The sequence below is a fragment of the Pyrgilauda ruficollis genome, unplaced genomic scaffold (genome assembly GCF_017590135.1).
Source record: "Pyrgilauda ruficollis isolate IOZ18807 unplaced genomic scaffold, ASM1759013v1 scaffold67, whole genome shotgun sequence".
NCBI lineage: Eukaryota > Metazoa > Chordata > Aves > Passeriformes > Passeridae > Pyrgilauda > Pyrgilauda ruficollis.
The window spans coordinates 1,759,245-1,786,459 of NW_024528488.1; the positions used below are offsets into that span (position 1 = coordinate 1,759,245).

Here is a 27,215-nt window from a genome sequence, read left to right on the forward strand (position 1 = left end):
GCAAAAGTCTGTGCCTTTGCATGGTGCACAGAGATTGTTATTTCCACAACGAATTTTTTACAGATTTATTTACTGCTCTGTGTTGCCTTTGGCTCTGTTTGTTAGAAGATTTTCTATTTATATTGTTGTTGGCCCTCCTACACATTTTCAGAGACGAAGCTTGCTAAAAATAAAAGTATTTGCCATGACCACAGTGCCCGTCACAGGAGGATGTCAGAGTGCTTTAAAACTGGCTGCAATTATTCCTCATGCATTGTATAGAAGGAGTAAGAGATGAGCAGAGCCAGAGAGACCTTGCTAAGGTCCCAGCATGTTGGGAAAATGTTTCTCCTTCTGCCTAGCTCTGGCAGAAATTATTTTTCCTCCAGAAGTCTATTTGTAACCGTTACATTTGCCTCTGGTACATCTTTTATAGAATATATTGGTGTTAGGGAGACTTGGGAGGAGAAACAGGGCTGGTTTTGGAGCAGAAATGGGAAATGTGGCTGTGGGGAAGTGCCAGGGGCTGTGGCAGGTGCTGAGACAGAACTCGTGGCTGGCGATTTGTGCACACACTCCTGAATTTACTCCAACCAACAAGAATTGATCCCTGCATCTCTCTCTGCCCCTCTTTGTGGCAAACTTGGGGCTCAAAGGTCACTTCTGACACTGCACTCAACAGAAATTGTCTTTGAACCACCTTTCTGCTCCCAGCAACTAAATACCTCCAAACTGGGAAAGGTAAAAGAGGAGGAGATAAGAAAGGATCAAAAATGAGTGTGGTGTGCTCAGGGAAGCAGCCTTGGCCTGTATGCTCAGAATTCCACCTTGCTGAGTTTAGATGAATTAAAAGTGCATCTCTGTGCTCCAGCAGTGACCTCTGGATACATTCTGGGACAAGACCACAATTTTAGCCCCATAATTCTACTCAGCACCAAGTTGTTCTTATCCTGAGGCCAAAGGGCAAGGAAATGTCCTCAGATGCTGCTGCAGCAGCTGTGATAAATCATCTTTGACTCTATTTTGGGATGTAAGAGAGACGAACATTTAAATAAACACTTCAATCTGGTCAAACACTGTACAGCTTCTATAATTCCTGCATTTCCTCTCTCTAATTTTAAAGCACTGCCATTCATGGCAACCCTGTGAGGAGCACGTGTACCTTTTTACTTTGGGGGTATTTGCTAAGGGTTGGGGTTTTTGTGCTCCTGAGGAGGCTGTGTCCCTGGGGAGGCTGGAGCAGATGACGTGGGAAGCCCAACATGTGTAGGAGCAGATCGCTGCAGGCCAGCAGCTCAAACAGAATGGAAACATCTCAACCTCATAAAAAAGTTTCTGCTTTGGAAACAGAACCATTCTCCCTTCCCCACAGATATTCCCACAAGGTCAGGGCTGGAGAGTGGAAACAGCCCTGGCCCAGCGGGGACTGTGAGCAGGGAGCCCCCAGTGCCCTCAGCAGCACTCCCACAGCTCTGGGGGATGAGGAGAGGCTGCAGCCTCCAGGCTGGGCACAGCTCTGGGTCAGGATCAGCCCCATCCCAAACTTCTGCCCGTTCCTCACTGTTTCCTGAGGCTGTTCCTTCTGAGGTGTGTTTGCTCATCCTTGCCCTGCAGGACGAGCTTGTGGTGTCTCAGGAACGCTTCCCACTCCTTCTCCCACAGGATTGACAGTGGATTGACAATGGGCACTGTTGTCATTGCAGGCTGAGCTCTCAAAGAGCCCTTTTGTCACCGTGCTGGAGTGGGATGTGTGGTGTGGAACAGCAGAGGATCCCCGGGCTGCACCACTGTCCCACCCCAAAATTCTGATTCCCAAGGAGTCTTGGGAATCATAGAGTTCCACAGGCACCTCTGAGAGTTCTGGTGCTCTGGGCTGGCCATGGTGTCCCTTGGGGTTTTGTGACACCCCCCAGTTCCCAGCCCTGTGGGGACAGTGCCTTCCTCCAGTGTCACAGAGACCCCACAGTGCCCATCCCAGTGGGGCCTCCAGCCTCCTCCCCGAGCCCCGGGAACCACGGGATATCCTGAGGGACGGGGAACACAAGGGTCATGGGATCACAGACCCACAGAATGTTGCGGGTGGGGAGGGACCGTAAAGCCCATCCAGTGCCACCCCTGGCACCAGGGACACCTCCCACTGTCCCAGGCTGCTCCCAGCCCTGTCCAGCCTGGCCTTGGGCACTGGGATCCAGGGGCAGCCACAGCTGCTCTGGGAAAACTGTTCCCCATAACGATCCCAATTCCATTCTGATCCTTTTCCCATCCCATTCCCCTTCCAGTCCTGGTCCCATTCCCATACTGATCCCAATCCCATACCGATGCCATTCCCATTCCCAACCCATTCCCATCCTGATCCTTTTCCCATCCCTGTCCCATTCCCATTCTCATTCCAATTCCCCATTCCCAATCCCAATTCCATTCCAATTTCCATTCCCAATCCCTATTCCCATTCCCAATCCCACTCCCATTCCCCATTCCCATTCCCATCCCTAATCCCATTCCCGTTCCCGATCCCTATTCCCATTCCCAATCCCACTACCATTCCCCATTCCCATTCCCATCCCTAATCCCATTCCCGTTCCCCATTCCCAAACCCAATCCCATTCCAATTTCCATTCCCATTCCTATCCCCATTCCCCATTCCCATTCCCGTTCCCATTCCAGTCCTTTTCCCATTCCTGTCCAATTCCTAATCCCATTCCCCATTCCCAATCCCAGTCCCATTCCAATTTCCATTCCCAATCCCAATCCCAATCCCAGTCCCATTCCAGTTTCCATTCCCAATCCCAATCCCAATCCCAATCCCAGTCCCGTTCCCATTCCAGATCCCGTTCCCAATCCCAATCCCATTCCCGTTCCCATTCCAAATCCCGTTCCCAATCCCAATCCCATTCCCATTCCCATTCCCGATCCCGTTCCCCAGCCCGTTCCCTCCGGACCCAGAACGCCTCGGAACGGTGGTTGCGCGGCGCCGGCGGCGCGATTCGGCGGCGCACAGGCCGGGCCGGTTAGCGGGTGCGCAGCTGGCGCTGTCAGTCGCGGCCCAAGATGGCGGCGGCCGGGGGCGGATGGAGGCGCTGGTGACGGTGCGGAGACTCGCCGCCGTCTGTACCATGGTGAGAGCCCTCGCGGCCGCACGGCCCGCACGGCCGCTCCTCAGGGGCTCCCGGCCTTGTGCCCCGCGCTGAGCGGCGGGGAGAGCCCGCCCTCCGCGCCCCGGCGCCGGGCGGGCAGTCCAGACCCATCGCTGCGGGAGGCCCCGCCGCCGGCACCGGGGGCTGAGGGGCCGGGGCGGAGCGGCTGTGCCGGGGCAGGGCGAGGGGAGCGCGGGGAGCCGCGGCCGGGCTGAGCGCGGGTGGCAGGCTGGCCGGGGCTCGCAGGGGTTTGGGATAATCGGGCTGAAATCCCGCTGGGAAAGGTGCTGGAGACTCGGCAGAAACGCGAACTCGGCTCCCGGTGGGTGTGTCTGCGGCCGCCTGTGCCCTGAAATGTTTTTCGGGCTGGTGGGTGCTGCCTTTCGCAGAGAAAAGGAGTTATCGAGCATTAATTGGCCTTGTGCCCAGGTCGTAGTGAGTTGTTGTGATAACTGAGTTCATTTTAAAGCTCGTTCTACTCGTTTGTCAAAGCTCTGCAGTCGCTCCACGTGCATGCGTGTACCGGGACCGTCCCTGCCGCCAGGGAGAGAGGCAGGCTGGTAATTGCATGATTATGCAGAATTTTTAATGAAGTTCCGCTGCCGTGTAAATAGAGCCCGGAGTGGCTCCGAGCAGGGCTGACTCGCAGGGAAATATCTGAGCCCGGCCGTGAGAGACCAGAGCTGCGCTCGGAGAACCTCCGGGGAGGAGCACCGTGCCCTGAGCCGGGGCTGCAGCTCCCGGAGCGGCAGGGAGCGGCCTGGGGGTGCCCCCGTGGAGCAGGTTGGCTCTCACAATCCCACCTTTTCATTGCTCAGCCTTCCATCTCCCTCTGCAGCTCAGCAGGGGCTGTTCCACACCAGGTCACTGGCTCTGTTTTCACCTGTGTGGAACAGGACTTTCCTCCTGTTCCATGCAGGTGCTGACTGCCAGTGTGAGTCCAGGCCCAGCTGAACTGAGCCAGTACAAACTGGGCATTTGCAGCTTCACATCCCTAACAAGAGACATTAATCTTTGCTTTTCAAGTCCCTGGCCACGGAGACCTCCCTGGAAGTCTTTGGGAGAAGACTTCCCACGACTTTATCCTTCCCTAATCTCATCAATTGGGGTTTTTTCCTGCATAATTTGTATTTTTGAATTGCCATCACAGACACAGGTGAGATGAAGGCCTTGAGAGGTGAGTCAGGAATCTGCTGAGGAGTTCTGCACCCAGAGGCAGAGATTGACTCAGTCCCTGGAATATTTTGGGTGCATTCCTGAGAGCAGCTGGCTGAGTCTGGGACTGAGAGGGCAGAGGGAAGGCAGAGCATTTCCCTGGGACTGTGCAGCCAGACCTCAGCACATCCCAGTGGGGTTTTGGCAGTTTTGCTCCTGGATTTTGGTGGGAATGGTGGATGGAAGCTGGGCAGGTTCCTCCCGTTCCCCTCCTGAGGTGCTGGGGGTGTTCTTTTCCAAGAACTGCAGCAGCTCTGGGGAGGCAGATTCTCCCCATTGTGTTTCAGGTGGAGAATTTGCTGTTTCAGTTCTGTGCAGAAATTCTAGAGCAGTGCTGGTAGCACTAAATAATTGTATGGAAATGGCTTCCAGATTTCTTAATTAGTTGTTTAATCAAATGCTGTGGGATCTGTTAGCATCAGTGTTTTAGGTGCAGGTGTAGCTTGGCTAAACTTACTGTCAATATTAACATTTATTCCTTCATCTAGCCCAGGAAATTAAGGTCTGGGTCCTGTGTTTCAAAACTGGATCAGTTTATTTGCATGTCCAGCAAGTAAAAATACTGTTTGGTTTGTCATAAAGGTAGATGAAAAAGCTGAGCCTTCTTTTTAAAAACATTGAAATATATGAACAAAGTCCCTTTGGGAGCTGCTTTCTTCAGGATTATGCTAAACTGTAGTGATTGTACAGGACTTCACATATTTTTTTAGTAAAATATGCAATTTTTACCAGCATTTCTAGTCATCATCTGTGCTCCAGGCTGGAAAAGTGAAACCCAGGTTTGTGACATTGTCAGACCCTTCAGCATCACAGGTACTGCTGTTCCTGACTGTTCTCAGCCACTTCATTCCTCTCCAATGTCTCTTTAAAAATAAAACTCCAAGCTTGAGCTCGTTAGCAGTCAGTAATGAGGTTGAACTTGGATCATCTCCCCCTCCCTGAAATCACTTGCCCGTGGATCAGCTCTGCTGGGCCTCAGGGTAGTGCCATTTCCTTGGTGGGAGCACCATCCCTTTTCCAGGATTTTGTTGCCTCAGGTTTCAAACAAGGCATCAGTTTCATCACATCCCTGTGGCAGCTCCAGCCTGGCCAGCACTGGGAGCAGGGATTGTTCATTTGGATGTGATTCATTGCTTGGGGAGGCTGCTGGCACCACGTGGAAAGCACAGCCATGGCCAGGAGGCACTGCCCCAGCTCTGCTTCCCTGGCACCAGCTTTGTGTCCCAGCCCTTCCCTTTGCTCTGGGCTTTGGGGGTCTTTCCTTTCCTTTGCAGGCAACTGCAGGATTGAGGGAAATGGAAACAGAGAGCACTGCTGAGGCATGTTGCTAAAAAAATCTAAGTTGCTGTTTCAGAAGTTTAAAGGGGGTCTGTGGGTCTGGGGTGAGCAGGTAGGAATCCTCTCTTGGCTGAGAGTGGGGAGAGCAGAATTCCGTGGGTCTGACTGCATCCTCTGACCCAGGATGTGTTTTCTGTGCTCTGAGGCAGTAGTAGAACTGAGCTTTTGAGTCAGAACTTGAGGATTTTGTTGAATTGATAGAACTTCTGGAAGAGGAGACCAGAACTTGAGAAGGGAGCAAGCTGCAAAGCCCAGAGCTGGGCTTTTCCTCTCTGGCAGCTTGTGAGGAGTCTGTAGTAAGCTATGAGCAGAATATTGTTTCTTGTAGGCAATTAGGGCCACTTCCTCTAGATTCATGTTTAATTGTTGGTTAAACCAGTAGGACATGCCTGAAGAACTCCAATCCAGGCTACAAATTGGGGGTAGTCTTACAAACACTGAATCAGGACATAATTATTGACTTCAGTGCTGGAGGGGAGGTGGCTGCAGCATTTGTAAGTCCCACATTTCCATTTGCCACCTGAATCATTTACACTGGGCAGCTCAAGCAGAGCTGTGGTGTCCCTGGTGTGTAATGTCACCTCCCTGCTGTCACCTGTACCTGTAGGACTTTGGTTTGGCTCTATCAGAGAATTAACATTTATAGCTTTTATTTTTATCACTGGAAGAAGGGAGGGTGGAAGTAGAGCTGGCTAAGCAGATTTCTGTCTCTAGCAGTGCTTTGCTTCTTGACTGACTTGTTTAGCTGAAAGAAACCAAATATTCATCTTTGCACTTAAAATCCAGCCTGAGAATAACTGAGAATAATTGTTTTGGGGGGAAAAGAAATACATAACCCTGTGCAAAGCAGGGCGGAGGTCACTTCAAGGTTTTCCCACGTTGTTTGTGTTCTGGTTTAATGCTGTGTGTGGTGGCTGTTTATTGCTGCAGATTTGGGGTTTCTGACAGTTTGGGGCTGGAAGCAAAGGCAGGCTGCAGTTCAGGTGGACCACACAGGCTCCCTTGGAATGACCTTTGGGATTTTACAGGAGTCCTGAACACATGAAGGAGCTTTTGTGCTGTTCTGGTGTCCATAAGCTTTTAAAATGTCATGCTTTAATTGTCCTCAGGAAAATGAGAGATCCCAGCTGTGTTGTGCCATGGAGTTGAGGAAAGTGGGCACTCCATGGTCCATTTGTTCAAAGTAGACACTGATTATATTAGAGGACTTCTACTTCATAGCTGCTACCATTTAAAAATGAAGTGTGACTGCCTGGGCAAGGATGCAAAAATAACAGAGTGTAGCTTGTTCAAGGTGTGCTCTGTTACTGAATCTCTGTTGTTTGGTTCTTTAATCAGGATTTAGAGCAAATGCTTTTATTGCCTTGGAACTCATCTGTTTACATGCACATCACTTGCTGTCTTGTTGCCATTAAAAAAGAAATGGCTTCCAGTGCTTGCTCCAGCAGATGCCAGTTTGGGGGCGTCCTGCACTTGCTGCCAAAATAAAGGGAAGCACTGTGCATCGTTGTGGTTTGTTTGTATGTTGTATTTTCTATTTTCAGCTCCTTTTATAGTGAATACTTAAAGTGGGCTTGTAGAACAGATGGGGATAAACTTTGTTATGAAAGGACAAGAGGGAATGGTTTTAAACTAAAAGTGGGTTAATTTAGACTAGAAAGGAAGGAATTTTTTCCATTAAGGTTGGTAAGGCCCTGGCACAGGGTGCCCAGAGCAGCTGTGGCTGTCCCTGGATCCCTAGAAGTGTCCAAGGCCAGGCTGGATAGGGCTTGGAGCAGCCTGGGACAGTGGAAGGTGTCCCACCCTGGCAAGGGGTGGCAGTGGTGAGCTCTGAGGTCTCTTCCACCCTAAGAAGCAGACTGGGATAGTGGAAGGTGTTCCACCCTGGCAAGGGGTGGCAGTGGATGGGCTCTAAGGTCCCTTCCAACCTAAACTATTCCATGGTTTTTCCACTTAACCTCTCATGCACTGAGTTGTGAATATATTTCCCCATCCAAGTCCATTGATTGGTCTCACAGCTGAATTTTACTGCTCTGTGCCTGTGTAATGTCTGAAGTTATAAATGAAATATTAACCTATTTATAAATCTTTGCTCTCCCTCAGCATCCACTTCCTCACTCTCCACAGCATTGTCCCTGCCCTGTTTGATGTGTGAGGCTCCTGATAAAATCTCAGTGCCAGCTCACAAAAGAACAATGCTGGTAAACACTGGGCCTTGCACAGCTGGGAGCTGTTTGTGTTTGTTCTCCAAGAGAGCTGCAGAATCCCTGAGAGCTGAGCTGGCAAAGCCTCCACGCCTGTGTGTTACTGGGTCACTGCGAGAAGCACGAGGTCACCAGGACTCCTGTGGGTGGAGAAATCAGGGGGTGAGCTGGGAGCACTGGTGATGTGGGAGGCAGTGGCTGAGGAAACTGGGAGGGACTGGGAGCAGTGATGATTTGGGAAGCAGTGGCTGAGGAAACTGGGATGGACTGGGAGCAGTGGTGATTTGAGAGCCTGGGATGGACTGGGAGCAGTGGTGGTGTGGGAGGCAGGGGCTGAGGAGGGAAAGGAGCTGCTGACAAAGCTCAGCCCTGAGCAGTGGTTCTGTTTTTCCTGCCCTTTCTGCAGCATCCTTTCCACGTGTTCTTTTCACTGGAGCCCAGCTTTGCTGTCTCTCTTACAGAGCATAAAGTGAGAGGGTTTTCCAGGAGTGTGGGCCCTGCTTTGCCTTTGGGAGGTGTGGATCCTGTGGACCTTGCAGGACCAGCTCCTCACAGAATAAACATGTGCTTGGAGGAGTTTACAAAGCACCCTGCTTTCACTGATTTAAAACCACTCCAATTAAGGCTTCATAGGAGAAACTCCTTTGGAAATACAGCACTTTGGAATTTCTCTGGGTGCCATGGCAGCAGTCAGGGTGCTCTGTGAGCTGTCCTCCCTGCTGGGAATGGGCACAGCCTTTCCAGGAGGAAGATTCCGTGGCATTGGGAAGCGTGGAGCCTTGGATAGTCTGACACTGCTCCTTTCAGGATTATCAGTTTGTTTGGAGTGCTTATGCAGGCAAAGTGCTGCAATCCAGGGCTCAATTTACAGTAATTTGTTATGCCTGGAGCACAGACAGCCTTCCTGGATCCATGAAAAGGGATCCTTTCAAACCTGAGCTGACAACTCTTTTTATCTGACTTCAGTGCTCCACAGCCAAGGAGTTTTAAAGGATGGGGAAAGCAACATCTAATCTGTGTTTACAAAACCATGACAGTGTGTTCTATAAACTTGCAGCAATACAACCCCAACCTGCTCCATTTCCACTTCCCCCCAGGGTAATTTTAATAGTCCTGAAGCTGGAACTATTATCTCAGCAAATACAGCAAGTGCAGGCAGACTTCTGCATCAGCTCATGCAGATTTCTTTCCTGCAAGGTTTTAAGTAGCTCTGGCCTGGCCTACTTGTTCTTTTCCCCCTTTTTGTTTTGATTTGTTTATTCACTCTTAAAACAGCTCCTCAGCAGTGGGTTTAAGCAGCTCCTCTAATCTGGAGTGCTGCATGATGGTGTCCCTGGGAGCTTTTCTGTACAACCTGAAAGCTGCTTCCCAGCTTGGTTTAAACCCTGAATCTTCTCTACTCTCATTTATTCAAAGCCAAATGAGTAACTAGAGAGCAAGACTTGTGCACCAGGCATGTTCTGGACACTGAAATCCTGTAGGTTATTTTCCCTTTTTTACCTTTCTTTAAGGGAAATGCCTTTTGCAGGCAGATGCTCCGTGGGAAGCAGCTGGTTCTAGTCCAGGAGTTAGGATGGTGTGGAGTCCAAGCCAAATATCCTCAGGGATTTTATTTCATCAGGTTTTTTCTCCAGTGATGTTATACAGCTCCTGGGTGTGCATCCAGCTGCAGGGAAAGGTTAGAGATCCCCTGAGTTATGAGCCTTTAATTCTTTCACTTGAACTGAATTAGATTTATTGCAAAGAGAGAAATGCATAAAAATAAGGTAATTTGAAATTAATATTTTGTACTGAGCTAAAATAATTGTAATTATCCTTAAAAAAAGGCTGAATCTTCCAATTTGCATGTATGGAGAGGGCTTTAAATTGATTGTTAAAAGTGAGCTAATGGAATTGATTTAGTCTTGGCTGTGTTTTAGACAGGCCTGAAGCAGCTGAAGGGTGGAGGCCAGCATAGAGAACTGTGGTTTTAAAAGGATACAGTGAACAGATAGAAAGTTTCTGGAATTTTGGGACACACATCCACATTTTTAAAGTTCTCTTCTGACAATCTGCAACTGTCCACAAATGAACTGTAAATGGGGCATCTCTTGGGGTGTGTATATTTATGTGTGTCCATCTAAAGTAGTGGAGTGCCCAAAATAAGCACAGCAGACTTTAAAAAAAAAAAATTTTACTTCTTGTAGATTTTGACAGAATCAATTTTGAAAAAAGACCAAACTGTAAGTTTGTAGTTGTATTTTTGAAAAGGTTGGAAGAACTTCACCATTTTACTTAATTCCCTTGTACTTTAAGCAGCTGCTTCATCCCTGTTAAAAACCATCAATTAAAACCTCATGAGGCATTTGTTTGACAAGTCTTTCTGAATTTCTGTGTCTGTTAATGGCACCAAAGAAATCTTGAGTATTTTTGTCATTACACTGAGCCAGTGGTGGTTCTGGAATGGCTCTAAACCCACTGGCAATTCAAAACCTGATTAATTAGAGCCCCTCAGAACTTGTCAGGGGTGAATGCCATGAACTCTGAGGGCAGCGGGATCTCCCCACTCGTGGCTCCTTCCCTGCTTTGTGGGTTTTCCCCTCATTTCCCAGCTCCAGTGCTCACTCTGCTGAGCAGCAGCACAGCACTGACCTGATTATTTTGACAAGAGCTCAGAATAGCAGTGAGGGTCCTGCCCCAGAGTTGTGCTAATTTTGGTCCTTTTTTTCCCTGGAGCTGCAGCAGCAGCTGCTCCATGCTCTGGTCTCCTCACATCCTTCTTTCTACTTTTCTAACCATGCCCACATGTGCAGAGTTGCCTCCAGAGCAGCAAAAGCAGGTATTTGGAATGGAATTGAGGATTCCAGCAAAGTGGGAAAGTATTGGTGTGATTTTTTCCCAACTTGCGGGAAGAATGATGAGCAGGACTCTATGATATTAGAAGGTTAATTAATTACTTTATTGTACTATAGGCTTTTATACTGTATTACACTATATTACATGACAGCTAAACTGAAACTGAACAAGAGCTGAACCAAATCTCATGACTGTTTCTTGACCTTCTGTCTGGACACAGCTTGCAGATATTGGTTAAGAAAACAAAATACTCACTCTAGAATCTAATTACTAAATTCCTTCAGGTAAGCAATCTTCCATGCATTCTACTTGGGCAAAAACACAGGAGCAGCAAATGAGATAAGAATTGTTTTGATCATTCTTTTCTCTGCTTCTCCAGGAACTTGAGAGAGAGAATTGTCTCTCTCTGTTCAGAGGATGTGAATCTCACAGGAAAGTGTTAGTTCAGGGTAAAAAAATGGGTAGTCTGTAATAACAGTCCACTAATTGTCAGCCAAGGTTTGTGATGGATCAGGATTTCATTGAAACTCAGTAAAACTCATATTGCTGAAAAGGAAAAGAGGTACCTTGAAGTAGGAGCCACAAGGATGCTGGAAATGTGGAATTTTCAGCTGACAGCAGCTCCTGTTCTGAGCCGTGGGGTTGTTCTTAATCACTCCCAGCTTTTATTCATCCACAGCTTCACCAAAACTCTTCAACTCAGAGCCTGATTGCAATTTCTGCCATAAAGCTAATTAAGTATAATACAGACAAAACTGAGCACTCCTCTGATTCCTGTCAGATAAGTGAATGCAAGCTATGAGCCTTTTGTCTGTAAGAATAATTGCAAATCCAGTAAGTTTAAGGTCACCAAGTATTGAAGACCCTGTTGTTTGATACATTTCCAGTTTCTGAAATCAGTTAAATCTAGGCTATGCAAAATACTCATTTTCTTTGCAGGAATAGGATTTTTTTTTTTTTTTTTTTTTTTTTTTTTTTTTTTTTTTTTTTTTTTTTAGAATAAATTATTTTTTTTTTTTTTTTTTTTTTTTTTTGCTAAGAAGAGGCAATAATGCCTAATTATCCTTCTCTGTGATCTCCTTTTAGTGCTGGAGTGAGTTACCACTGGCTAAGAAACAAAAGTCTACTACTGTTTATTCCACTTGCATAGTGCATTGAACTGGAAATAAATCTTTAAGACTTCTCTAGTGAGCAAAAATCACTCATAGCTTACAAGCTGGAAGAATTGATAGATCTCTCTTCTGGTTTTGATGGGTTTTTCAGTTAAAATTTCAGGAATACTGTGGGATCACTGCCTCAGTATGGCTTGGTTAAACAGCTCCCTCAGGTAAGGGGGTTGGAAACTGCTCTTTTCACATCCCTTTTCTTTGAAAAATTCAACAAAACTTGCCTTGGGTGTTCTCTGGGTAGATATTAGTTTACCCCCATGCTACTTTCTCTATATCTCATCCAGCTCTGAGCATGGAATAGAATACCAGAATCCTTTAGGTTGGAAAATACCTCCAGGATCATCGAGCCCAGCATGACAATCCCCACCTTGTCACCAGCCCAGAGCACTGAGTGCCACATCCAGCCTTTTCTTGCATTTTTAAATCAAGATATTGGTGTGATGTCCCTCACTGTGTTGGTATGAAAAAGTGAGGAAAACTTGAATATTAACAATTCCCTGTGCTGTGTTTGGTACTTCAGTATTTGGTATGTAGATTTTTTTAAGGCTGTTCTATGTCTTTTCAGACATGAAATGTTCTTGGATAGACTCTTCTTCTAATTAGCTGATACTCATAAAGTAAAACAACTGCAGCTATGACAGGAAATATTTTATTGTTGTTCTTTGGGGGCTTTCTTGGCCATTTTTAGCTGTGTGTATTCCTGCTGAGGTGGTGATAGTTGAGATGGGCCAGGCAGTTTTTCATTTTCCTATTTAGCTGATAATTCCAGAACTGTGGAAGCACAGCCAGTTCTGTGAGTGGGCTGTGAGCAGAAAAGGGGAGCTCTGAGACAACACTTGAAGTCCCAGGAATTTCCAGAAAATGGAAAATTCTGCTTACAAGTGTGACTTCCCTTGTCACCTCCCCCACCACTAAATTCACATCTCATTATGTAAGTCAATTATGATTACCACGTGGTCAAACGAGGGGAAGTTTTCCTCCTGGGGTAATTGTGTGTTGGAGAAATCTGGCTTTATTCCCGTTCACAACACTGAGTTTGATAGTCCTGGAGCAGAGGAGCAGAACAGCCCCTGGAGAGCATTTCCTTGCACCTCCCAGAAGTCAGGGATGTACTCTGGGCTTGTTAAAACATTCATTTATTTGCCTTGCACTAGCAGTGAGAAGTCATTAATCTTTATATTCAGCTGTATTTTAGTTTTTGCTGTTTTAGCTTAGATGCTTTATGCCAAGCAAACTCAATTGCTATGGATGAGGGATTTTTTTCATGGCATTTCTTGTTGCTCCCACAATGTGTGACATAGTTTAGCAAAACTTGTGATGGTTTTAGGTGTGCAAAGTACCACAAGATGCAGAACACTTCGGCTGTGGCACCCCAAATAGGAGCATTTAATTAATTCCCCAAATAACAAAATAAATGTTCATATTATGTACACTTGCAACTTCGGTTACATTTTTATTTCTAGACAAAATGTGACTTTTATATTTCCAAAATGTTGAAGTGTGGATTGTTTCTTGTGAGGAAATATTCCTGTGATCTGTGGCAGATGGAAAAACTTTTAGCTGGGTGGGCAGAGGGATGTGACACCTGTCAGTGTGACAGCAAAGCCTCATTGCAGCAGGACGTGGCTCAGGCTGGACCAGGTTTCAGCTGCACTGGGTTAATTGGCTAATTGTTAATTGAGTTGCAGAGATCCCTGATTGGGAGGAGCTGGACTTTGGCTGCAGTTCTGGACCTTAGCCCAAAATGTGACCGAGGCCAGGTGCTGCCCTCCCCATAAAGTGGATTTCCCCCCATATCCCATATCCTTGTTCAGTGCAGTTCTCCTGGACATTGACTCCGTGGTGAATCATCTGTGATTCTGCAAGGGAGTTCTTTTTCCATGGAACACTGGGCATTGCATTTCCTGGAGCTTTTTCACTATTTAATTTGCAAGTTTGCATCTTCAGAACTATTTATGATTCATCTCTGATTTTTTTTTTTATTCCTCCCACAAGTGCTTTGAGTTCTGTTTTGGTTTTTTTTTTTTATGATTTTATGAATTTAAAATACTCTCTGGCAAGAAACTTGAGAATCCTCACAGAATCCCAGAATGATTTGGGTTGGAAGGGACCTCAAAGCTCATCCCATTCCATGGGCAGGGACGCCTTCCACTATCCCAGGTTGCTCCAACCTGGCCTTGAACACTCCCAGGGATGAGGCACCTACAACTTCAGTTGTAAATAATACATTAAATATAATTTAATTTATTAAGGAAACCTTAATTTTTTTAATCTGCCTCTGCAGTTAGTTTACCCAAATTTATAAATTTGGGCAATAAATACAAGAAAACACTTGGAAAAAAACTCACCTGTAACCTGTCAGGTTAAATGGATACAAGTTGGTGGCTTGGTTAACAACCCTGGTTTATGGTAGGTTATTCCAATTCTTCAATAGCTTTATTAAAAATTACGGTTCTTACGGTTTTATTTATTTGTTCAGATATTTATTCCATGTGTTGCTTTCTAGCTGGAGCATTTTGGGCTGTCAGGTTTCACTGGTTCTGTGAGGTTTGGTACCTCCTTTAATGGACTTTTCTCCTAATGAAATACTGGAGATCATGGAGGGGGTGAGGAAACTCCAGAGGAATTGAAACTGCACTTCACAAGTTCACAGGATTTACAAATCTTCCTTTCCTAATCTCCAAACGTGCAGCATGGATGAGCAAAACAGCCTCAGCAGGAGCCAGTTCTGATTTCCAGGCTGAAAATTCTGGAATTTTCCCCTCCCTATGCATTTCCATGAATTTTGATGCTCATCTCCAGTTACAGGATTTCCCAAAGGCAGTGTGGATCAAAGCAGTGGAAGTGGAGAGCTGAGGTAGCCCAGGAGAGACCCCTGCCAGCAAATCCTCCTTGCTGATGGTTCTCCTTTTTTTTTGGGTTTGATCTGGGTTTTATTGAGGGGAGATATTGGAGGAAAAAGAGCTCCTTGAAAGCAGGGAATGGCTGCAAGGAAACAAATGAAAGGAGCTGCCTGAACTGGCACTGATGCCTCAAAAATGTTGTGTGTAATTGCTGCTTGAGCAGAGCTCTGCTTGTAAATCTGTCAGCACCCTGTGAATGTTTTGTGGGGTTTGGAGTACCCAGTTCTGAGCCTGCCTCGTTTTATCTGCTTTGAGAAATGTAACTCACTGTAAATCTGATGGGAGACATCCAACTACAGCTGTTAAGCCAGATTGTTTCTTGGTTTCTCTCCTGTTTTTTTAGGAAATTTTTATTTTTCTGTTAAAGACAATCTGGATAGAACTGTCCTTACTCTGCTTGTGATTTATATTAATAGGGAGATGATGGAAATGTTTGCTCAGCAATTGAAAAGCATTGGTTGCTTCAGGAGAATAAATAAATAAATTGGGTTTTGCTGGACTGTAATGTTTGGTTTAATGTTTTTCTGAGGTGTCTGAAGGTGGCTCACCTGTGCAGGAGGATTTCTGTTTGGGCAAGGTTAGACTTGGAGTGACTTGGGCATTTAAAGCAGAATTAGGAATCCAAAGTGTTTGGATTCTGCACAAAGGAGCTCAGGAATGTTGGAATATCAGCAAGAAGCATTAAAGAACAAGGTGGAGAGGGATGAGGGAAGGTACCAACCCCTGATATTCCCATCAATAAGGGGCTGGTGAATTGAAAATGGAAAGAGATGAAGAAACCACTTGGAATATGAAGTGGACCAAATTAAAATTCAAAATATAACATTGGAATGCTTTAGTTGTTGCTTTATGTGCCACATAAGGGCAGTGGTGGTTTTCAGTTGTGTCTAAAACAGCAAATTCCATCCTCAGTGTACTGCTGGAAATTCAAGGATGTGTCAAAATGCACTGTGAGCTTCATACATCACCTTGAAATTAAAGGTAACCAAGCCAAAGCACTTTCAGGTGATCTGAGATGTGATAAAACTCTTCCTTCCATTCTTCTGGGGGTTTGTAATCAAAAACTTCACTTGTCCATAGTATTTTGCAAAATAAAGCTAGAAAAATACAGAATAAGTTTCTTTATTTTTACAGTGCATTCTTGACTAAACTGAGTTGCTGTTTCTAGATCACTGTGGCCAACCTGGTGTTTTAAGTGAGAACAGCTGGTTGTGGTAATTTCCAAATAAACTCAAATGTAGAAAACCCCTCTGTTAGATCAGATTACTAATTTTGGCTGAGGGAGTTGGGATTTTAAATGAGACCTTGGTACATTTATGATAATAAAGCATCACATTCATTTAATTCTGACAAAATACTGATTTTCAATGGAAGTAAATTATTTCCTAAGCTTTGGGGTTTTTTTGGGAAATTTCTATTTTCTCTAACATAAATATTGTTTTTTGTAGGGCGCCAATGCTTTTCAATGGAAGTAAATGATTTCCTAAGCTTTGGGTTTTCTTGGGAAATTTCTATTTTCTCTAACATAAATACTGTTTTTTGTAGGGCGCCAATGCCTCTGCTTTGGAGAAAGAGATTGGTCCTGAGCAGTTCCCTGTGAATGAGCATTATTTTGGCTTGGTCAATGTAAGTGAATTTTCTATGCTTAAAATGCTGGGTTTTAATTCACATCCTAATTTGGAGCTTAGCAGGATTCTCTGAGAACTTGATTGATGAGACTTCTCACTTAGAGTGGGACTGAGCACAGACACCACATCCTGCAGTGTGCTCATTAACCAAGATAGCATTTCATCTGAAACACAGAGAAATAAAGTATTTCTTGTAGAGTCTGTGAGAGAACTCTTCCTCCTCTAGTTCATTTCCACTTCTAAGATTTAATATTTAGCTGGAAAATTAGAAATAATAAAGTGTGTCCATTGTTCATATGCTGTTCCAGAGAAGATTTTCCACTGATGCTGCAGTGCAGGGGAGGCTTTAAAATTAAAATGTGTTACTTTTTAGTTCTAAAAACACCCATCTCGTGGGAGAAGTGGAAGTTTTGTGCAGGAGATGAATGATATGGAGTGGGTGGATAATTCCTTCGTGTTGTAATACTCCTTCTGGATTTTTGGTGTAGCCATGAGCCCTCCAAAAAGCTGGGTTTTTGCAGTTTGTGTGGCTGTGGGGCAGCAGAGCTGTCTGCCAGCATTAGCTGTGCAGAGCATGTTGATCCTGGTGAGTTCAGAGCAGCAGAAGTTCTGTGGCATCCTATTCATGATGGGAAAATGCAATTTTGGCAGAACTCACTAGAAACAATTGTTCCTGTGTTCTGATCATCAGGGTTGTGTTGAGAGCTGGGAGATGCTCCATGTCTTCACACACCAAGTATGGCCAACTAAATAGTATTTATTGAGCTCATTAGAGACCCAGTTAATTGAGTTTGTGTGGGTTTCTAACAGTTCATATTTCAGACACCCAGCTACCCAAACACCCAGAATTCTGTTCCCTACGTGGGGTGTTGGTGGCCATTCCAGAGCTGCTGAGGTTTGCACCATAATGGCAAAAATGGAATTGTAACAGAAATAGCAAAGCACTGAATGGTGTGAGGAGGAAAAACATCATCCTAAAAATAACCAGAGTTATTAGAACCCCATCCATTCTCTGTTTTGAAGGACAAACATGACTAACACTGTTGGGCTTCATTTCTTGCAACTGGTTTCTTGAGGGTGGTGTTTTCACACTGTTGTTCTGCTGATCTTTTTCTGAAGTTATTTCTGGTTCTTTCATGATTTGGAATTAATTGGAGCATTTTAAAGAGGTCAGTTTCATGGCTTCAGCTTCAGTGCTGTTAAATGTGTGATGGCACTGCAAATACAATCAGGTGTTGAACTCGTGGGCAATGGAGGCCAAAGCTTTGGGTTGAATAGTTATTTAATTTTTGGATCAGTAAGCTAAAGCAACCTGACTCTGTTAAACTGTGTCTAAAGCCACTGCAGAATATGTGGGAAACTGTTAAAATAGTTTATATTTACTAAAGCCCAAGAGGATGGAACAGTGGTGAAACAATTCATTCCAGAATTTCATCTCAATTTTCATTTTAAGAAGCTCCTATCTTCAAATAAGCTTTCAGACTTAGGATGCATATTTTGTGTTGTGTGCAGCTTTATTTAGCATGATGCTTCTTTGTTTTTGTAGGTCACTAACAAGCATGTGAGTGATTCTCTCTTGTAATTCATGTGTTTGTTTAGTTTTCATATTTATTTTCCTCATGTCAGTAAGTTTTAACTGTTGTTCCCTGTTGTTTGCACATGGTGTAAATCAATGTCACTGTAGCTATAATCTGTGACCTTTTGAGCTGTATGAATGAAGCTATTCATTTTCTGTTTCAGTCAAAGTGATTGTTACCTTGAAACCATTCTGCTGCAGTAGTCACACCAAATTTGGGTGAACAGTGGCCATGTCTCAGTGTATCACCTAAAACCATTCTGCTCTGCCGACAGATTTTTATGCTTTTTTTGGTTTATTTAAAATATATTGCTCTTGGGGTGCAGAATCTCATTACTGGAATATCTGGGGACTGGCAAACCCAGAATTTGTGTCCCTTTTATGAAGCAGCAGCACAGTAGATTGCAGAGCAGCAGCTCTGAAGCCATGGTATGTGGTTGTGGGTGATAAGCTGATATCCTGGTGTCCTCCTTGTTCAGCCACGGGGAGCAGCCTCTGCAAGGCCTTATCTGTCCCTGACACTGCCTTCACACAGGCCAGATGCAAACCAGCTGCTCTGTGCATGGCCCTGCATCATGTGCTGCTCAAAACATTCTGTTATAAGCAGAAAATACTGATTTTATTATTAATTTGTAATAGGTTTTGCCACTGAGATTGGCTCAGTTGGTCAGAGCAGGGTGCTGGAAGTGCCAAAGCTGTGGGTTTGATCCCTGTGTGGGTTGTTCACCTAAGAGTTGGACTCAGTGATCCTCGGGGGTCCCTCCCAAATTAAAATATTCTGTGGAATTTATTATTTATTTATTTAGTGTCCTTGCTACCTCTCCCCTCTCAGGATGATGAGTTGTGCTGTGTCTCCACAAATTTGGATTCTTTGCTGAACCCTTAATTACTTTTTGTGTGTATTCCCAGTATCCTGTGAGTGTTGTCTCCGCTCCCTTCCCTTGCTGTCACAAGGTGCAGCCTTTCCCCTTATTCCAACCAGTGTTTCCCCCATCCCAACCAGGGTTTCCCCTTACTCCAAGCAGTGTTTCTTCCCATTCCAACCCCACTGGGATTGGCTCAGTTGGTCAGAGCAGGGTGCTGGAAGTGCCAAAGCTGTGGGTTTGATCCCTGTGTGGGTTGTTCACCTAAGAGTTGGACTCAGTGATCCTCGGGGGTCCCTCCCAAATTAAAATATTCTGTGGAATTTATTATTTATTTATTTAGTGTCCTTGCTACCTCTCCCCTCTCAGGATGATGAGTTGTGCTGTGTCTCCACAAATTTGGATTCTTTGCTGAACCCTTAATTACTTTTTGTGTGTATTCCCAGTATCCTGTGAGTGTTGTCTCCGCTCCCTTCCCTTGCTGTCACAAGGTGCAGCCTTTCCCCTGTTCCAACCAGTGTTTCCCCTTATTCCAACCAGTGTTTCCCCCATCCCAACCAGGGTTTCCCCTTACTCCAAGCAGTGTTTCTTCCCATTCCAACCTGTGTTTCTTCCCCCCATCTCAACCAGTTTCCCACCACTCCAAGCAGTGTTTCCCCTCATTGCAACTTGTGTTCCCTCCATTCCAAGCAGTGTTTCCCCCATTCCTCCCATCCCAACCAGTGTTTCTTCCCCCATCCCAACCAGTGTTTCCCCCATCCCACAAGTGGTGTTTCTCCCCATTCCAACCAGTTTCCCCACCATTCCAGCCAGTATTTCCCCCATCCCACAAGCAGTGTTTCCCCCCATCCCAACCAGCATTTCTTCCCCCCACTCCAACCAGTGTTTCCCCCCACTCCAACCAGTGTTTCCCAGTAAATGAGCTCTGCCAGGTGACTCCTCCAGTTTCACTGTGTGACATTCTTGAACTCTCTTCCTGTCATTCCTTTTTGGCAGCCCTAATCCAAAGGCCTTTGTTTTCCCTCTGTTCTGTTTTTTGACCAGTTCGGCAATACCTGCTACTGCAACTCGGTCTTACAGGCACTTTATTTTTGTCGGCCATTTCGGGAAAAGGTTTTGGCATACAAGGTGCAGCCTCGAAAGAAGGAAAGCCTCCTGACCTGCCTCTCTGATCTCTTCAACAGTATTGCCACACAAAAGAAGAAGGTGGGAGTCATCCCACCCAAGAAATTTATTTCCCGCTTGAGGAAGGAAAATGGTAAATGAAGAAATTATTTTTAATGCATTTTTAAGCATGTAAAATGTGAAATTTGGGTTTCTTTTGGAGTCTGAATTGTCAAGTTTTAACAGGTTTCTTGGAGATTTTTGTGGTGTGAAGTTCACCACCTGTGTGCTTGTCCTGTGAGTTGTTCTTATCTTAGTCTCTGTGTTTCTGGACTTGAAATGTCCAGATATTCCACACTGGTATGGTGCTCCCTAGAGGAACAAAACACACTCCAGGTCATTGCTCCAGGCTCTCATGAATTCTCACAGGAGACTCAGCCACTCATAACCTGTTCTCTTGCATTTGTGGCAGGATTAATTCCTTAGGATCAGAACTGGTGGTTATTTCCCAGGGCTGTTTGGTGAGGTGATTTCTGTCTGTTGATTGCTCCTCTGTGCTTGAACTTGAAAAGATAACAAACTTCCAGTAGGGGATTTTTGCCCCTTGCTGCTGAATTTAATGAACCAGTGGCTCAAGGCAACACATTTGAATTTCTTTATTTATCTCACTTTCCAAAGAAAAGAAGGAAAAAAAACTACAAAACCCCCAAACCAATAATGGTTTTCTTCAGTTCTGAGAAATGGCCAAACTAAGTTTCCTTAAAGGTATTTTTCAGCTGTTTGTTTCTTGCAACCTGAAAATAATCATTGAGAGAACAACAAAGTGCAATTCTTCCCAAACTCACCAGTGCCACCAGAGCTGTGTAACAGGGGAGAAGAGGGAAGGGAAAAAACCACAGTGACCTGGTGTTGGGAAGTGTCTGTAGTTGTTCATTCTCCTCCCTGTCTTCCTTTCCAGAATTATTTGATAATTACATGCAGCAGGATGCACACGAATTCCTAAACTACCTACTGAACACTATTGCTGACTTATTGCAAGAGGAGAAGAAGCAGGAGAAGCAGAATGGGAAGCTCCAGAATGGCAGCATTGAGAGTGAAGAAGGAGACAAGCCTGATCTGACGTGGGTCCATGAAATCTTCCAAGGAACACTAACCAATGAAACCAGATGTCTTAACTGTGAGGCTGTACGTGCACCACCAAACCACTCCTCTTTAGCTTTCTCCCAGCCTCTGGATTGGTTTCCCTAACACTGAGCACCCTTTTTCATTCATTAGGGTAGATGAAATTGCACTGTCTCTGTTAAAATATGAAGCATAGCCTATTTTAGGACTCTATGTTCAAACCAGTGCTCATTAAGGTATGTTGCCCAGAAAAAGCCTAGTGTTTTCCCTGTTTCTCCTCCCTGTTTCCATCGAGGCAGCTGCACCTGGCTGATCCAAGCTGCCTTTTTGTCTCCATGTTATTCCCTGTGTCAGTGACTGAGAGTTTATGTTGTGTTCCTACATGAGTTGCTCTTAATTTAACTCTGGCATGAACTGAGTTGCTTGAACTGGAATTCTTGGATAGAATTAGAATAGAGTGGTCCTTGGCCACTCTATTTGGCACCAAAAAAAGTGGCATGAAGTCTAGAATTAGAACCACAGCACCTTCAGGCCAGGGATTTGTAGTTCGTCATATCCTCTGATTTAATAGTGCTAAAAAAAAAAGAAAACCCAGATGGGGAGAGAAATAAAAAACCCAAGAAGTGATTACAACAGAAAAGACTGCTCTTGGCAATTAAAATCTAAAGTTATGGCTATGTGGTGAGGAGAAGCTCTAAAAATGACATTAATAGGATTCTGTCTCAAGGTTTTTGCAGTGAAATGTGACTGTTCCACAAATGGAAAGATGGTTTTCCTCCCTGCTAACCCATTTAATTGAGGAGCCATCTGCCTGTTTCTGCCTTGCCTCTGAGTATTGACTGTTACACCCTGAAATGCAGCAGAAAGCTGCAGCAGGCTGCAGAGAAAATGGAATTGTGGTTAAAACCTCTCCAGTGAGAGCTGTGAGTGTTTAAAACCTGGTTTTGCCAGTGAAATAATCAGAAGTGCCTTGAAGTCTCAGGGGGGAGAGATGTTTCATGAGAAAGTGTTTGGGGTTTTGTGCTTTTCTCCATGGGTTTTTGGCTTTGTTTTGTTGTTGATTTTTTTTTTAATGCTCCTCTTCAGATTTTAACACCACATCAGATTATTTAATCACTTTTAGTTTACCTCAAGAAAAGGCCTCTTTGTGTGTGTGTACATTTATTTTTAATCACGTTGCACCACTCCAGAATTGGATAAAAGAAATCTTCCGGCTCTAAATTGTTACCAAATATCTCTTCTTACTATTTTTTTTTCAAGGTTAGTAGCAAAGATGAGGACTTCCTGGACCTCTCGGTTGATGTGGAACAAAATACATCAATTACACATTGTCTAAGGTAAACAGAATTCTTTGGGAATGGAAAAAATACCTGCCCTGCTCAGAAGGAAAGAGCCTGGATTAGTTATTCTCTGTAGGCTTTGACATGAGGTAAAATATTGTGAGTTTTGGAAGGTTTCTAAGTGGGTTTTAGTAGTTAATAAATAGTAGTGGTAGCTAAGATTGATTTTCACTTTCTTTTATGGGGATTTGAATTTGTTAACATCACACAGCCAGGCTTTATCAAAAATAAACATGCAGTGTTTGGTTTTACAATAAATTCTTTATTATTTTCATATTCTTATTGAATTTCAGTTGCCTGGCCCTGATGTTAAGGGTCAGTTTGGCTCCATGTAGAGATTTGCTCCATGTGTTTGTCTGTTGGATCCAAGGCTTATCAGCTGCTTGGATATTTAATTTGCATCCAGCATCTGGCTATTTAATAGCTGATAATGGATCTCTAATTGCTGGGAGCTGAAGGATCATCCAGACTTTGCTACTTAATGGCTGGAGATGTGAACATTTAATTTCTGCCACTAAAGAAAACATGGGATGGCTACTGATGGAAACAAAACTCAGTCACTTTCTTGCTGTTTATTACTTTTCCTGGCCAGAAAACAGGCAGTTAATAGTGCAAATTCCAGATTTTTCCAGCTGAACATTGATGCTGCATCCCAGGAACGAGACAAATACACATCAAATGGGTCTGGGAGCACCATGAATGAAAGGAGCTTCATCCTCTGTGTGTTGTTTGGGGTTTTTTTCAGCATTTTCAGCCTGGATGCTCTGGAATATCCCTGCTCATGCCACTCTCTGATTTCCACAGGGGATTTAGTAACACTGAAACTCTATGCAGTGAATACAAATACTATTGTGAGCAGTGCCGCAGCAAACAGGAGGCACAGAAGAGGTAAGGGCCAAATATTCAGGCTGAGGGAGATGTTCTCTTTAAATTTCTGGGTGAATACACCTGGTGAATTCAGGCAAAGAAAAGGTGAGGTTGTCTAGGTCTGTGTTTGTGAAGGAGAAGTGGAGAGACCAAGTAACTTCATGGCAGCCTCGTCGTGAGGAGATTCATTCTGTGTTTTTCCCTGAAGAGTTTTCTATCTGGTGTTTCCAGACATCCACATTTACCCCAGTTAGCATTAATCAGCTTAAAGCCACTGGAAAACATTCCATCTGCTTTGTCTGGGAGCACTGGGTACAAAAAATCTTATTTCTCCCCTCAGACTTGGTCGCAGCTAGAGCAGCAACACAGATTTATTCCAGCTCTTTCTTCCCACTGATGGGTGAAAAATTGATGTTTTCTTGCAGTTGTCTTGCATTCAGATGTCAGTTGTGCTGTTAATAATTTGGAATAAATATTGCCTGTTCTCACTAAGAGAGAAAAAAAAAGATTTTTTTATTCTATCAGTATTTTGGATTCCTTTTACGGCGCTTCCTCATAATGAAGCCGTTGTTGAACAAATCTTTCTTTGGGGTGATTTGCTAATCCTTACCCTTTATTTCCCACATTTTTGTGCTTCAGAATGAGGGTGAAGAAGCTGCCCATGATCCTGGCTCTGCACTTGAAGAGGTTCAAGTACATGGACCAGCTGCACCGCTACACCAAGCTGTCCTACAGGGTGGTGTTCCCGCTGGAGCTGCGGCTCTTCAACACCTCGGGGGATGCCACCAACCCCGACAGGATGTACGACCTGGTGGCCGTGGTGGTGCACTGTGGCAGGTACTGCTGCACATCCCCTGCCTTCCCCTGCAGTTCTGAGGGAATCTCTCATCCCTGTGCTGTTTTATAACGCTGCTTGGCAGCGCAGGAGCACTGTCAGAGCTGGTTGGCTGGAAGTATTTGGTTTTTTAAAAAAAATGTCTTTTTTACTAGGTTTTTTGCTATTTTGATTTTTTTTAAAAAATGCCTGGTTTTTTTACTAGGTTTTTTGCTATTTTAAGTTTTACTTTAAATCTTTTACTGTCGGTTTCTCTGGGTCTGGATTGAAAGCACTTGAGAAGGTAGTTCATGTTCAGACTCAGGTGTTTATTATTTCTTAACAGTGAAACAGCCTCACAACCATGAGTTCTGCAGCCTTTCATTAGCAAGGCACAAAAATGGCTAAAAATCTCTTGTTAAAAGATCTTTTAAGACTAAACTAGCCAATTAAGAACTGACACCCAGATTATTTTCCCTTTTAACCCAATCACTAATCCCTCAAAGCCTGCAATGTGGACTTTCGTGCCCAATTACAAAATGCCACCCAAACCCATGAAAAAGGAAGAAGAAGGTAAAGAAGAACAACCTGCCTCCACCCTAAAACCTCCATCTTGCTTCATATTTATTTCTGTAGTCTAAAACCCCAAACTTTAAGTTTTCCACCCTGTGACATTACACACTTCTAACCAACTCCACACCCACAATCCCAGTGCTGTTAATCAATTTTGGAAGCCTTCTCCACAGCCTCAGGTCAGATGCTGTGTTCTCTTGTGGGTCTGTGCCTTTAAGCACAGGAAGTTTAAAATTCTCAGCATCCAGGATTCCAACATTTTACTATTTTAAATTTTCCTTTACAGGCTCAGATTTGTCCTTTTGTGTCATTTTGTGTCATTTGTGTCATCAGCACAGTGACACATCAGACTAGTTCTTTCTTTGAGCTGTAGCAAAGAGCAGTCATTAAAAAACTCCAAAACAATAAAAACCCCCACCTCTAACCCTGCTTTCCAGGAAGTCTAAATGGAAGAAAAAGAAGTCTTGGAAAAACACCTACTGAAATAGAATTAAATTATATTTTTCATCTCGCTGCTGCCCAAACCCTTGGAAGTTTCTTTAGAAGCTGGTGCCATCATGTGGAATAAACTGTGCACTGCTGGGTTTCTAAAATATCCTTATTTTCTTCATTAAATTTTGGTTTTAGCAGCTTCAGTTCTGGTTTTAAAAGCAAAGAGGAAAGAACTTCTAAGCATTTTAGGAAAGAAAGCCCTCTTGGAAGGGAAAAAATATTTCTAACTGCCTGCAGGAAGTGTGAGTTTTAAAGTAACCAGTTATGACAGCACATAAATGCTTTGAAATATCTTTGTGAGGGAAAAAACTGCTAGTAATGCATAGATTTAGTATAAATAAACTTCATATAATTCTAGAAGATTTTTGTTGTGGTGCAGTTATATAGAATTGTTACCATTTTAGGATCTCATGCAATCCATTTTCTTGTGTAGTTTTTATTTGCCATACCTGTGCCTCCACTTACATGTTTGGATAATGGTGATTAATTATTCAGATTATTAAATTATTTTCTTTTTTTTTCCTCAAACATTTTATCCTATGTGGAGCTTTTAGGATTCCTGTAACTCACCTGCTCTCAGTTCTTACTGGGAGTTTACCAAAGGCTTGAGATAAATGAGATTTTCTGAATATTTTGAGTTCTCAAAACTTGTTTGAAATATTTTGCACTTAGGGTTTTATTACGGTTTAAATTTAAATTAGGTTTAAGTTTAAATTTAGTTCTATGTAGTTGCCCTAAACAAAGGAATTCCACTCTGTGAATTGGAAACTTCCACCAGAAAAGTGGAAAGAGCTCTCCCAGAAGATCTGGCTGTGGTCGGGTTAATCCACACTGAGAAATAAAGGAATTCCTGCTGTGAAATAAAATATTTCGGAGCTGATTTAATTCAAAACTTCAATTTTAATCAAAGTACTCAGCAGTGGTGAATACAACAAAACAGAGATTGAAATATTTTTAATTTTGGTTTTTAAAGTCTATGAGTGATGATATGAAATATTTACAGCATTGTGTGTTTTTAATATTTTGTATTTTCAAGTAGCCAACAGTGACATTTTAATTGAAGCAATTAGGCAAAAATCAAAAAACCTCCCCAGGGGAAAGCTGGGAAGTGGAGCTGGGACAGCAGAGGTGATTTTGGGGAGGGCAGTGGCTCCTGGCTGATAAATGTGATATCCCTTTTCCTGCAGTGGCCCAAACCGTGGGCATTACATCACCATCGTGAAGAGCCACGGCTTCTGGCTGCTCTTTGATGATGACATTGTGGAGGTGGGTAAGGAAAACAAAACACCAAAACCCATTGCAGCCCATTTTTGGGCTCCTTTCCATTGCTAACTTGCATTTCACTGCTGCACTTAAGAGCTTCTCACTTTTTTTTGGGTCACTTTTCGCCAACAAATTGTAGAAAAAAAATTATTTTTAGTGATGATGTTGAAACAGCTCAAGCAAATTTTTCCTTTTCTGCCAACATATCTGTAAAGGCTGGTATCCACAATATTTATACATCCATGGATTTCACTTAATTATTAAGCAAATATCAAACAGCAGAACAAATGCCACAGCAGAGCTGCTTTTTGTAAAGATGAAAATGCTTTGTTTGTCTTGGAGGTCCCGTGGTCAAGGCTTGATTAAGTGTCTCAATAGCAAAATCCATGCTTGTGTTGAAATAAAAATGTAGGACATTCCCCATTTTTAATTTTTTTCAATCTTTGCATGGCTTTGAGCATCAGGGGTGGCTCCCCAGTGTGTGTGGCTGTCAGCAGTTCCCTTTTCCCCATTTTTATGTTATTGGGGTCATTTTCCTCTGTTTCTGTCATAGTCCAAGTACAAAATTGTGTCACCAAATTTGGAAATAGTGTTCACCCCAATATTTTGAAATGCAAGTATTCTCTGTCTTTTCCATCCAGGAGATGAACTTCACATTTTAAAAGATGGAAAATATTTTTTCCATCCTCTTACTATGTATTTGTTTTCTATCAGTCACTTCTGTTATATCTTCACTTTTAGGGCAAAACCAAATTTCTGTTTATCTGCAAGCACTGTTGACACTTTCATAGATGTG

General features: G+C 43.9%; 1 protein-coding gene across 4 annotated transcripts in view; it reads left to right on the plus strand.

Moving 5' to 3' along the window:
* The first annotated feature begins 3,003 nt into the window (after positions 1 to 3,003).
* Positions 3,004 to 27,215, plus strand: part of LOC121362816 (ubiquitin carboxyl-terminal hydrolase 12-like) — a 29,150-nt gene continuing 4,938 nt past the window's right edge. Inside the window, exons 1-9 of one of the 4 annotated variants that reach the window (XM_041484661.1) lie at positions 3,043 to 3,095; positions 15,690 to 15,758; positions 16,323 to 16,403; positions 20,029 to 20,102; positions 20,907 to 21,133; positions 22,331 to 22,407; positions 23,215 to 23,298; positions 23,917 to 24,114; positions 26,344 to 26,422. In XM_041484661.1, the coding sequence (XP_041340595.1) occupies positions 16,378 to 16,403; positions 20,029 to 20,102; positions 20,907 to 21,133; positions 22,331 to 22,407; positions 23,215 to 23,298; positions 23,917 to 24,114; positions 26,344 to 26,422 (765 nt within the window). In that variant the 5' untranslated portion in view covers positions 3,043 to 3,095; positions 15,690 to 15,758; positions 16,323 to 16,377. Of the gene's footprint in view, positions 3,096 to 15,689; positions 15,759 to 16,322; positions 16,404 to 19,888; positions 20,103 to 20,906; positions 21,134 to 22,330; positions 22,408 to 23,214; positions 23,299 to 23,916; positions 24,115 to 26,343; positions 26,423 to 27,215 lie in introns of all 4 variants that reach the window. The other 3 variants (XM_041484663.1, XM_041484659.1, XM_041484660.1) reach the window with 3 other exon arrangements.